Below are 13190 nucleotides of genomic sequence, written 5' to 3'. Positions count from 1 at the left end.
AATTTCTTGCTTTTCTAGCTTCAGGAATCTAGAGGCACTTTCCATCTTTTCTCCTTAATCAACATACAAGGAAAGACTGTCTCCAGTTCCTTTCATAACCACCAAACCTCAACACTTAATCATGCCACACCTACCATGTGAATGCAAACATTTATATAATAAAGTTTAATGTGATGACCAACTGCTGTGTTTGCTTCTCATTCTACTTCTTCCATAAATTAGATATTTTCAACATCCCCTGTTGAGCCAAACACTGTGTCCCGGTGTGAACCTCAGCTTAACCCATTAGTGCCACCTCCTCGTACATCCTTTTATGGCAACTTCACATGTTTTGAGCAGGATTGGATATTTCACAAGTGGTAAAAATTCAGCCTGTGCCACAATTACTCAAGCTTCCTGGATGTGATGCAAGGCTGCAAGTTGGAGTTGCCTTAGATTCTCCATTTGCTTTATAAAAGCAGAACAGGAATTCCACATGGAACAAAGTAGTTAATTTATTAAGAGTTCATCCACCATCCTCACACTGTGGCACACGACTTAAGGCTGTTTAAAAGTTACCATAAATGAACAAAAAAGCATACAGCTAAAACCCAACCTATTTTCTGACTACAGAATAGAAGGCATTTAACCCTCCCTGTTTCACCATTGCAAGGAATTCCAGAAGTACCAGGAGCTGTAGATGGATGCAGGACAGATTTCAGCTCGGTTGAGTTTCCTTCCAACAGCACTCTGCCACATTTCCAACATAACCACCTCTTTTACAGCTAGGCCTTGAAGCTTTCATCGTTATCAGCTGAACAGGGGCAAAGAAAGGATTTATACCTTCTGGGAATTACTCAAATGGATGCTTTCCAAATTTCCCAGGCAAATGTCCCCCTTTTCCTCATACAGTTTCTGATCCTCCACAGTTGTCCCCAAACTATTCCATGCCTTGAAAATAGTGCTAGATTTTCCTCACAGCTCTCGGTTTTCCACATTTCTCAGTAGCATTTTTCCCCACATTCAGCCCTTTTTGGCGCTTTTCATCTCTTCATGCCCGAGATAGAGGTTTGATCAGACCATAATCCATGCACCTTGTGAGGCAATCACGTGCTACATTAATGATGTGCTGCTTCTTGGGGTCATCTTCTTGCTTGCCGATGTATGTCAGAATCTCTAGGAGCTCTGACTCCACCAGCTTCTTCGCTAGCTCTTTGTCAGCACTGATTAAGTTGAAAGCGATGACCAGCCCTCGATGCTGTACTTCCATGTTATCATGCAAGCAGAGCCTCTGCAGGATTTCAAGCCACTGGGTGGTCTTCAAGGGAGAGAGAGATCATTATTATTGATTGGAAGAATACCTCAACCAAGAATGCAAGTTTGGCAAGGCATGTCTCAGCAGAAGGAAGCACAGGGACTCCCCTCTTCAGTACTCATGTCAGGTACAGTTGATTCTTTAACTAAGGAAACCTGACTCCAAACTTTTGAACCTGTTTTTTGTTATGCTAAAGTCAGAAACTTTCATGACACTAGCACCATATGAAACACATTTCAGGTTTAGGCTGCGGCATGATCTCTGTGCAAAGAATCTGATCAGAGTATTAACACAGCTGAGATGACCAGCAGCAGACCAGCCACTCCCTCCACTGATCTTCCCGAGCCCCTCCTTTGGCTTAATTAATCATTTTTATTCTAACAAGCCCCAGTGTCCAACACCAGCATGTGTGCAACACAACAGGGTTTATGAGTTCTCAACCTCAGCTCTTCACAGATACTCAGCTGTGCAGGGTCTGAGTTCTCAGGACCTACAGATCTGTGCAGGAAATGGAGATGGTTTGGGATCTGTAAAGCTCAACAGGTGGTCTATCAAGCTTTTCTCACTTCTGAGTGAAACAAGGTTTGGATTTCAGGTTATGTATCAAAAGCTTTGAGGGCCTATAGAATAATATTCTGCATTCCTAACCTTGCTTGACAGTTAGCATCCAGGACTTAGCTTGAGGAATGGCTATATAGAAGTGTTCCAGCTCCGAGATGAAGTCTAGTATAAGGCAGGCTGGTTTACTTTGTGCAGGGATGAACTAGAAGCATGCACACCTAGGTCTCAACTTCACCAAGTTCCTCAATATCAAACTGGTAGACTACCTCTTCCTTTGGAGAGGCATTTTCATGAGTGAGCCAGGCCCCTTCAAGGGTATGTCTACACTGCCAATAACCAGACTTACGGTCTTACCACTTCAGTCATCTTAGAGCAGAGTTTCTTTTGTGCTGCTGTAAGCATGGCCAGGGCTCCGGCTGCCGCAACCTGGACTTTCTCATCATCCTCACCACACAGTAACACCACCAACTTCAGCCGGTCATTTCCATCAGCCACAAAACGCTCTTGCACCTAAAAAAATTCCTCGTGATATCCAGAGATAACACAAGTAGGAATGCCTCATCACAGGGGCTCACCAACTGGTGCACACAGTCAGGTTTAAGATGCCCAGTGAGTTACCTCCTTGTTGACCACCAGATTGCACATGCACTCCGTGGCTGCCTGTCGAAGTTGGTCATGATTCTCAAACATATAGTTTTCAATATCTGGCAGGGCCCTCTCTTTGACTATCTTCATCCTGTGTTGAAGAGCAGTCAAATAAAATACATCATGGGACAAGCAGTAACCAACTTAAAAAATATTAACTGCAGACAGGGAAAAGCCTTGAAACAAATCAGTGTCCTGGAGCTCATGATGTGTGGTTCATTCCCTATGCAGATTAGGTTCATGTCTTTCCTCTTTCTGAGGAAAATGTGCCTCTCTCGTTTTCCCAGCTATTTTATTAATCTTTCAGGTCTGAGACCTTTGCAGCTCTGCCAAAGGTAGCTCAACCTGACCAGTGTTCATAGTCCTACAAGAAAAGCATTGAACTGAAATTCACATTCACTCCTGGGGAAGAAAGAAGGTCAAAAAGCAGTTAAACTCACCTAAGTTTATCACTTCTTCCTGAAAAGTTAGTGAGACCTAACAGAGCCTCGTAATTCTGGAGGCCATCCCTCTCAGTGTTCAGCAGGCTGACAAGGGGCCTCACCACCTCATACACCTAAGAAGAGAAGGCATGTCACTGCTTTTCCAGCTCTCAGATCTCGGTGATTTTCATTTGCTAGAGGAATTAAAAGGGGTTTTTGTTGTTGTTGTTGGGGGTTTTTTTGTGGGTTTTTTTTGTTTGGTTTTTTTTTTTTTTTTTTTTTAAGCTTACCCTCTCTCCCGGGAATGCCATGTCTGGATTGGAGATCGCAGCAATTTTCGCCAGAGCGTGAGAAGCCTTTATCTTGCCAACTTCTGTGCCTTCCACAGCCAGAGGTATCAGGGCCTAGTGACACAGAGGAAACCATTCAATGCTTGTGAGAAGATTTACAGGCTTGCCTTAATATACCAAAATAACTTTAAAATATCCTAAAGATGTGTCTGTTAAAGAAATGAGTCTGGACTGTAGCCCACAGCAACGTCTTGCTTTGCTCCGAAATAGGCACCACACCAGAGCTTGTAGCTCACAGACAGTTGTTTAAAGAAGATTGCTTCTTTGGAGGCTTGCAGAGATAGGACTGGAGTGTCAGTCTGGGCCCCAGGGGCCACCAAGACAGCTCATGCTTTTCTGTCACCTTCCCTCACTGTAGACATATCACAGGCTCCCAGCAGACATTAACTGCACACCAGGTTGGGCTGCAAACAGAAAAGTAATCACCTTTCCACCACCTTGAGCGACAATAGTCCCACGGTCCTTGGGGTCTTCACACAAGGCAAGAAACACCCTGCAGAAGCACAGCATCACTTAGTGAAACAGCCACACGGGAAGGCAATAATAACCCACGTCCCTCATGAAAGGGGGCTACAGTTTTGCAGGGGTGCCAGATCCACCAGGTAAATTCCAGATGTTTAACCCAGCGCCCACAGCACTCTAGGAAGGAGCAACAAATGGCATAGAAAGACATGTCCAGGCCTGTAAGATGAACTCTATTCCAGCCAAAACCAGTACAGAGGACTAGAAATTCAAAATGTATCCTAGGAAGGCAGCCCTGTAAGCCAGCTTCAAGGTCAGAACATGGATTTTTGTGACATTGCTTAAGAAAAACTTTGGATTTAAACCTTTTCTCCATCTCCCTTTCATCCCTCCCCCATAGGCAGAATGCACCATCCCACAAAGCAAGGAGCCAGCCCAGGTACCCATCTCGGTGGCACATGGGCTGGCCAGCAATCCTGGCTCCCACGACAGCAATGAAGGCACCTGGCGATGAGCTCCTTGCTCTGGTCTGTCAGTATGGCACTGTCCGCCTTCACCATGCAGGCCAAGGCAGAGACGACGCCGGCTTTCAGCAACCGCTTCACCCGCTTCACCACGAAATCCTTCTTGTCCTGAGGGGGAGACATTGGAAAGGGATTAGCCCCTTAGTAGTTGCCATCCCGCTGACTACAGCCAAACCTGGTTGGAGAGCAAAGCAATTTCAGCCTCAGAGACAGGAGACCTGAGGTCTGTGCCAATGGATACACCAAAGAAAGCTTTGAGATCCAAGCATCTCCTCCCAGGTCCCCAGCTATAGACAACCTACCTTTGGATGCTCCTCAGGCACATGCTGCTTGGAGAATTTTGCCAGCTGCACCAGCTCTGGGACCAGCTCCTTGGTATCGTAGCTGTTGGTACAGTTCACCAGCACAGAAGCCACAGAGTACAAGATAGTCTTGTCGCTTGTCTGCATGCAAAAATAAAAGCTTATGTGAGGGTGAGGAGGACACAGCAAGGAAACAGGTCCCTTAGGACTGCCATTGTGGTGGTTTGCACTAGCTGAAGTGTTCTTAGCCTTATCCCCAGCTTTATAGCCCAGGGCAGGGAAAACCAAAAGTTTTTATGGTCAACAGGCTGTTTGACATCATCAGATGCTGTCAACACCTTGATGCCTTTGGTTTTCATGCAGTTGCTGACAGTAAAGGTAAAAACAGCCTTCCTCAGCCTTGGGAGAAGAGCAGGATGATAACAGCCTTGAGGTATCTCTGTGGCACAGGCAAAACTGAAGTTTTGATAAAGTAGAGGTGAGGGGTTGGGGTCACAGCTCCTCCTGCCTGGGGAGATAGCATTGGGCTGGAGAGCTGGGAGAACTTGATGCTACCAGAGGAATGAGGGAACAAGGTAAGGAGATAGACCTTGGCTAATTCAAACATAGCTTGCAGGGCTAGGTCATCTTCAACAAAGTCATCTTTCACATCTGCATCAAAGGTTAGATACGCCAGCCCTTCCACAGCCCACTTCCTGGTCCGGGCATCAATGCTAGTGTTGCACAACCATCTGGAAAAGAAAAACATCCACGTTTCTCTCTCGGGAGCCAGGACTAATTTCTCTGGGAGAAGAGGAAGGAAAAAAAAATAGCTGTTGAGATGGTTTGAGGCCCAAAAATGTACTTGGGTTTTGCTGCAGCAACTGAAGACTGTGGGTGCTTCCCTCGAGACACGACCTTCCTCCCATGGCCCAACTTAAGAGATCTAAATGCTGCAGGGACAGACCAGGACAGCTGCTCAGCACTGCTTTGCCTTCACCATCACATGAAACACATGATGCCCTGCTATCCAGTGCCAGCAGCAACGATCACCCATTCTGTCACTTCCTAAATCCATCCCACCTCCTTGACTAGTTCACGTGGTAAATTCACCTTCAAAAGGTACTTGTGCATATTCTAGATACCACTTGATTAAGCTGTACCATTCTGGCACCACGTCTGGTGTCTCACAGGGGAAGCGAGGGAGGGAGAAGGCTTATCTGGTTCTTGAGGCGGGAGGAATATATGGTTGCTTGAGGCACAGAACTCCAGGTTCCAGTGCAATGCCTCTGGGGGCACTGTCAGCTGTTAGGCAGCAACAGTAAATGAAGGCAATGTGCAGGCAGGATCTCTGAGGAAAGGGGTATATTGTATTTTGCAAAGTATGAAACAACAGAAGAAAAAGGTGAAATCACTCACTTTCGGCACTGCTTGGCTAACTTCTCAGTGGACCCCTCAGCAAACTGCCGCAGTCCATAATCTGTACCTCCTGCTGAGCCCAGCTTGCAGAGACCCTGAGGAGAATGAAGAAGGTACACCAGTGAGAAAGGTTCATTAATCCTCTAGCATTGCTGCCCCAAAACAGCCTAATCCCATATCTAAAGTTTAAAGTCAGGTCTAACAAAGAGGAAGCATTCCAATACCCAGTAGGTCATTCAACTTGTAGCAGAGCAAAGTAAGGTTTTGTGCTTTTATTGGATGTCTTTAATAGAAGACGAAACGAACCAGTTTTGCCTTCAAAGTTCCCACGTGCTGTCCTGGTCTGCCATCTCCCCCTTTCTTGTAGGGGGAAGCACCATAAACCGTTCCCCAGTTGAGGTGACTGAACCCAACATGTTCCCAGGACCTCCCCCTTGTCCCAAGTTCAGGGTTAAGCTGGTGAGTGTGGCAGGCGATAGAGGCAGGGCCTGCCATCCTTACCACCAGGGCTCGGATTTTGATCTTCTCATTCTTGGTCTTCTTGTAGATCTCCTTCAGGAGCGTCACCCCGTTGGAAATGATGAAGGTGGCCCGGCTCAGCTTAGTGGAGGCATGGATGAGGGCTTCCACAGCCACCAGCTGGTCAATCTCCCTCTCAGACCCACACAGGGCAACCATCATCTCCATGACTCCCTTCATGCCAAGCAGCTTGTTGCCCAAGTCAAAGGGCCCTTGCAGAACTCCAGACACCATCTGGATGGCATGGAGTGTCTTATCCATGTCCTGTGGGTCAATTTTGCTCCTGCATGGGATAGAGGGAGTCAGCGTGTGGAACAGTAGTTGCTTACAGTTCTCATTCCCTTGGGCAGCGAACGTCCTCCCTCAGATTGAGGGCCAAGCTCCACTGCTGAAATATGTATATGTGTGTGTATATATATATATATATTTGGGACACAGCTGAGCCCAAATTCATGCAAAGGCTGTGATCCAGGATCTGAGGATCCCAGCTGAATCTCAAGCAAATCCCTGTCTCCCAGGGCCTCAATTTGGCATCTAAGTGGACTGCAAGTGCCTCATCTCATCCTTAAGCCCTCCTGCTCCCATGCCTCTGGGCCAGCTCAGCCCCAGTAAGCCAGCCCTGACTCACTTGATGTACTCCTCACAGATCACCCGGTAGTTGTCACGCTCTGGGTCACAGCGCAGGTCATCATAGAGTTTATTTAGGAGGACGGAGGCAGTCAGCTGGGTGTTCTCTGTCAGCGGCAGACAGTCAGGCATCTCAGGAATCTGGCCCGCTACTTTCAGTATCTTTTTTAAGCCTGGAAACAATGGAGGGATATGGCTGTTAGAGGGGAGAGGGACTGTACAAAAAAACTCAAGATACTATTTGTTGGTTTCTTGCAGTGAAGTAGCTGGCTTGGATGGTTTTCCATCATTTTGCAGCCTAATCACATAAGCCTTAAACAAAGACGACACTCGGATATTTACTGGGGAGGAGCTTCTACTTGTGAGATTACAGGTTTGCAGCATCAGGCTTTTATCCAGCTCTTGGGTAAGATAAGCAAAACCGCGTTTGGTCCCTGGCTGGATCACTTATTTTTATCAGGAGGTATTAAACCTACTGACCTCCAAGGCTGGAGGCTTCGACTGAGGAAAAGTCATTGACTTTCAAGTGATTCTGGATGTCTTAACCCTCCTTTTGCTAAAGTGTTATTAAAAAACTTCCACCAAAATGGTAACATACACATGCATTGGAATTAGTATAAAAACACATGCCACACAAATTCCTCACCCCCTTCCAGTCTTAGATATGACCAGTTTAAGGATCCAGCAAGTGCAGCGGGTGCTCATCTCATCCTAAGCTAGACCATTTATCCAACCCAAATACTCCTAACATTAGCAAATACATTGGAATAAACTAACCAGAGAAGTCAAGTCCGTCCTTTAGAAACTGAAAAATTCTTGTTCTCATACACAGTTTTTTTCTCTTAATCTCAATACTGTTTCCTGCTAAGTCTAACTTTGCTCTAGGCTTGCATGAACAACAAAAAAGCCAGAGAGGATTTATTTCATAGAGAGGATCATTTCTACAGGTATTCAGGCAAGAATACGCAGCTCCACATCTCCCATGCCAGAACAGGGTGGAGAGGAAGGACTCACCATTGTCGATGACAAAGATGGTCCTGCTGTTGTCATGGTCCTTCAGGTCCTTCCTCGGTATATTCTTGTTGAGGAGGTTGAGAGCTCGGTCTCGTCCCTGCCCAGATACGTCCTTACTGACCAGCATATCCAGCAAACGCATCGTGATCATCCTCAAATCTTTTTTAGTATCTACACAGAACCAAGGCAGTAGCAGCCAGTTACGAGAAATTCTCTTCAAAAGCAGATAAACCCAGTGAAAACCATTGAAAGCCATTGTGCAGCTGGAACATAGGTACGTAAGTTAACACGATGAGAATAAGAGCTGCGTGCAGTTTGTCATCCTGGACAGCTGAAGGGTAAAGACCCCACTTCACCAGAGAACAAGGAATAAGGTGGACATCCCAGGAGCAGAGCCCTCCCTGCTCACCCCGCTTCTCCTCCAGCAAGACTGAAGGACCACCAGGTCATGCACCATTACCTAGCACTACAGCCTCCTCCTTCCCGTGATGCTCCTCTTTCCCTTGGCCCAACAAGCAGTCAGTGATGGTCTGCAGGAGGTTGCAGACAGCCAGGGAGATTTCTTCATTGTCTACAGACATCCACATGCAGATGTTGTCGATGCCCAAGTAATGGAGAATGGCTGTAGCCTGGCCTCAGAAAGGAGAGAGCAAGGCAGCTGTTAGCAAAGGGTACGAGCCTTTCCTTCCTGCATGATTTAGAAAGGTCAGCCTCAGCTTATACGCTCCTGGTATTTTCCTGGGTGAATCGCTAGTCAGTACAAGGCACAGTTTGCTTTTCACTCTTATTTTCATTTATAATAAGACAACTCCTAAAATCTAGATTTGCCAGTAATGTAACAGTCTATTTCCAACAAGGACGTTGAGAACAGTGTGGCTGGGTTTGGAAGAGGCCTTCATGCAAGGCTGTTAAAGAGCCTGTTTAGTGCACAAACCCCATCCTGGCTGTGAGCAAACCCAGTGTCATCACACAACCTGTCCCCGTGCGTGGTGGCACTTCAGTAATGCAGGGGAGGCACGTTCAGAAACACACTGACCTAGTGGGCTTTGCAGAACAGCCGTTTTGCATATGACAGCCGTTAATGTTTCAGAAAAAGAACATAGGTCTCCATTGCACTGGATTTTTATACAGTAGATTTTATTTTTGTTATGTCTTCGTTCCCCTCACTCCTTTGCACCGTTACGCTGACACGCATATTCATTTTGCACATATCCATGTCCTGCTTCCAACCACGTAACAGACAGGGCTTCTTATGAGCTGTTTTACACTATAAAAACTGTCTTGGTATAGAGTCAGATATTAGCTGGCTCAGAGACCCCAGCAACTTGCCTTGGGACCCTTCCCAGGAACCTTAACTTTCTCGTAGATCCTTCCTGCTTTCCTTCATCTAAGCCTTGGACAAAACTTTCCCCAAATTAATTGTTATTAGCTGCTTTTCTGAGACCTGTTGTGAAGGACGTGGATTTGACCCAGCCATGCTCACCACTTCTGTGGCAACAACTCGGTGTCAATTTTACTTCACCAGCACACATGAAGGCACTGTAAGGAACACATACAGCTTTGACCCCGTAGATGAGGAGCACAGTAACAGGGACAGTCAATAGTCTGTGTTAGCCCCACTTGCATAATTATTTGTATTCTCCCCCCCTCCTTGAATTTAAAATTTTATTTGTAGGATTTCATTTTTTCCTGCAAGAACCAGGAGGAAGAGAAGAAATCCCCACTGCACACAAACATCGTGAACTATTGCAATTTTCCATTCCCCCAGGTGCAAGGCAATAGCCGTAGAAGTCTCAAGGACCCCATTACTTACGCGAGCCTTATGTCCTGTGCACATGCCCGAAAGCGTCCTAACAGCTGCCAGGATCAGGTCAGCATTTTTGGTTTCTATCAGCTGCAGCAGCAAGCTGACCCCGTTGTTCTGGAAAATCCTCTCGGCACCCGCTTCCTCCCGCCCCAGGACGATGAGGTTGTTTGCAGCCTGGGTGGGAGACAGAAGAACCAGGGGTCAAGCGGCACAGCCTGCTAACAAAGCAGCCTCCAAAACACTTCTGTGAAGCTCTGGGATTGCCCCAGTGGGAGCTGTGGGGTGGCCATCTCCCGACAGATGGAGTAGACCAGTTCAGACCCCACCAGACAGTTTCTCCAGGTCCATCTGGGGATCAGCTTTGCTCTGCCCAAGAAAAGCGGGTCACTGCTTGGAAGGAAACATGGGGAAGGTGGCAGAGATGGGCCTGAACAGAATTCCAGTCTGATCCCACCTTTGGAATTTTGGGAGGTCGGTCCACCTTCCCACTGCACAAGGGTGATGCCTCTTCGGGGCATCTCCCCTCTCAGTTGTCCCTCTGAGTGCAGTTCATCTCCCAGCTCCTTACCTTCTGCTCTGTCTGGGGGAGGTGGGGAAGGGAACGCAGCCTTCCGCTCCTCGGTGCGGCTTCTGACATCAAACAACAGCAATTTGTCCTGTCAAGTCCAGGACAGTTCTCACCTTTTCTCGCTTTTCTTTCTCACTGTTCTCATCCAGCAGGATTTCAAACATCTTCTGTACCCTCGAGTCCGTGGAGAACTGAATGCGTAGCTATGCCAACAGAGATTGCATGGCACGTCAAAAGGAAAGGAAAATTGCTCCTCAATTTTCTGTCACTTCAGGGACACCACAGCCCCTCAAACCACAGACAATTTAAGCTGAATAACAAAATAGGCATCACTTCTCAGCGATCAGCGTCAATTACCCACCTCAGACTGGTGGGCATAGGCACAGCCAGCCTTAAACCATCATTTCTGAGACTTCATGGTACCTAGTGATGCAAGGGCTTCTCCACAGCACCCCCATAAAGGTAAGTCACCGTGGCAGCTGCCAGACCCAGTCCAAAGCTGGTCCAGTTCCTTGCCAGGACCTTACCAAGACATTCAGGACCAGGCCAGCCTTAGGAGCGAGCTGCCACACTTCTTAATTTAACCATTCAATATGATCCTCAGATTTACATGCATCAAGTATGAACTTCCAGTTAATGGAGCCTATTTATCCCTCTCCATTGTTACGAGTTTCCAATATGACCAACAATCCATCAGTGTAACCCAGAGCAAGGACTTCCCATACCCCACCTGTGAACCCAGGACTGCTCCCCCAGCATTTACCTTGTCCTGTATGTTGGCCCCCAGTCGCCTCAGGGTCTCCTGGAAGTTTTTGTTGCGGGGTTCAATGGTGGCACATTTCTGAGCATCTTTGAATGCTTGGTCCAATTTCCCCAATTTTTCTAGAGCTTGGCTGCGCCGGTACAAGGCTTTGATATCTGAAGCATTGATGTCAATAGCTGGGAAAGTGATCCAAAACATCAGGCATCAGGGTTTGCTTCTTGGAAATGCTCTGTGTAAACTGTGATTTGCTTTACAGTGACTACAGCTCCTTAAGACATGGTTAGTAACATTGTGAACGAATGGGTACCTGAGTGGCACCCATTACGCAGATGCACCAAATCGGTGCATCTTCTTTCGTACCTTCTCCATTAATTCCCTTGTGGCCTCGGCACTTGGGTGTTAGTGGACACCAAAGAATAAGACCACAGTGACCCAAAACCAGATGTGAGCGCAGGCTGGAGCGAGCATGCCCAGCAATGCAGCTCTCCTTTCCCAAAACACCCCCCTCCTTACCTCTAGATGCATCCGAAGCTGCCTTGGCATATTCCTCCTGTTAAACCAGAAAGGAAAGATTGGTTAGCAGTGGAATAACAGGGCACGTCCCCATTGCTGATGCACGCTGTGACCTCTCTGTTCCCACTTACTAACAGGACACCCCAGTGAAGCAAGTAGCAGCCAACACAAGGGAAGATGGGGGTTTAGGTGCCTTTTCATCACTGATGGGGGGGAAGAGGAAAAGGTCTGTGATGCAGGCGAGACAACATATGCTCTTGCTGATGCAGCCGCAGATCATGGACAGTGGAAGAAGACAGGATACTCACAACAGCCTATCTGCAGCTTGTTCTGGGCTGGTCTCACTTCTGGGTTAGTGAAAATTCAGGAACACGCAAGCAATCTGCTAAAATCCCCCGGCAGGTTGCTACAAGCTGACTGCAGGGAGCTGAGACAATGATGGTACAGATGCTAATAACTTTTTGTTTTGCTAAAGATCTGTGTCTGCTTCTTTTGTGCCAGAGCAGGCGGGGAGAGCAATACCTCTGCACCCCAACCCATGGCTTACAGAGCTCTCCCGTAAGCATGGAGCAGGCTGGCTGCCAAAAGCTTTTACTTCAAAATGATTAAGTAGGACCATCTCTGAGTTGAACCGGTGTGCTCAGCCCCATCAGGATTGAAGCAGGGAGGCAGCTTTACAGCTCCAGGACAAGCCCAGAACAAAATTTCAGACCAGTTAGCAAACACCCTATTCAATGAACAGATAAACCACACAGTCCGCAGCTGACGAGCACCCTTAGCTGCCTCCCTGCTCTCCTCCCCATAAGCACTGCCCAGGCAAGCTGCGAGCTTTTCTCACCTTTTTGAGGAAACACGCTGCCCTGTTCCTGTACAGCACTGCCTGCAGCGCCTTGTCCTTGTTGAGCTTTATGGCTTGAGTGTAGCTTTGAACAGCTTTCTCGTAGTCATTGGCCTGAAAATATTTATTGCCCTCCTCTTTCAGCTGGATGGGATCCTCCATCTGGAGAGCTTTAAGGAAAAACATCAATTTGTGTCCCATTTTCAACTGCCTGTGTCACCGGGGTCGCCTGCCTACTCCATCAAGCTGAGTTTCACCACGAGACCAGCGTATAATTAACACACACATTAATAAAAGCAGCTTACCAGACTGAAGAGTTTTAAAAGCGAAGACCTAAATTGCTCCTCAAGGCTGTGGCTTCTCAGAAGTTTCTCCCAGGGCTGTAGATCCTTAGGAGTCAGTTAATAAAAGAAAGAAAAACAAACAAAAAAAGTAAGAATTAAAGAAGTCCGCCAGCACCACGGAAGGTCCGTGCGGCTCAGGAAAGAGCTCGCCTCCCACTCCGAGTTTGGGCAGGACCTGGCAGCTCCTGCTGCCTGTCAGCGTCACCTGTCACCGCAGCCTGTCCCCCTCCTCGTCCCCC

The 13190-nt window shown here is 47.4% G+C and overlaps 1 protein-coding gene across 1 annotated transcript; it reads right to left on the bottom strand.

The window, feature by feature from the left end:
- Positions 1-550: 550 nt before the first annotated feature.
- Positions 551-12990, bottom strand: UNC45B (unc-45 myosin chaperone B). The gene is made up of 20 exons (XM_049802552.1): positions 12913-12990; positions 12608-12777; positions 11770-11806; positions 11257-11432; positions 10607-10696; positions 9932-10099; positions 8579-8747; positions 8119-8289; positions 7106-7277; positions 6460-6760; positions 5959-6053; positions 5150-5291; positions 4561-4701; positions 4239-4366; positions 3699-3765; positions 3213-3326; positions 2941-3056; positions 2474-2591; positions 2210-2365; positions 551-1297 (listed from the first exon to the last, which is right to left on the bottom strand). The coding sequence occupies exons 2-20, from the start codon at positions 12767-12769 to the stop codon at positions 1031-1033; spliced, it is 2790 nt and encodes a 929-aa protein (XP_049658509.1). The 5' UTR covers positions 12770-12777; positions 12913-12990; the 3' UTR covers positions 551-1030.
- Between the last annotated feature and the right edge of the window lie 200 nt (positions 12991-13190).

The sequence above is a fragment of the Accipiter gentilis genome, chromosome 6 (assembly GCF_929443795.1).
Source record: "Accipiter gentilis chromosome 6, bAccGen1.1, whole genome shotgun sequence".
Taxonomy (NCBI): domain Eukaryota; kingdom Metazoa; phylum Chordata; class Aves; order Accipitriformes; family Accipitridae; genus Astur; species Astur gentilis.
This window is presented reverse-complemented; position numbering and strand designations above follow the sequence as displayed.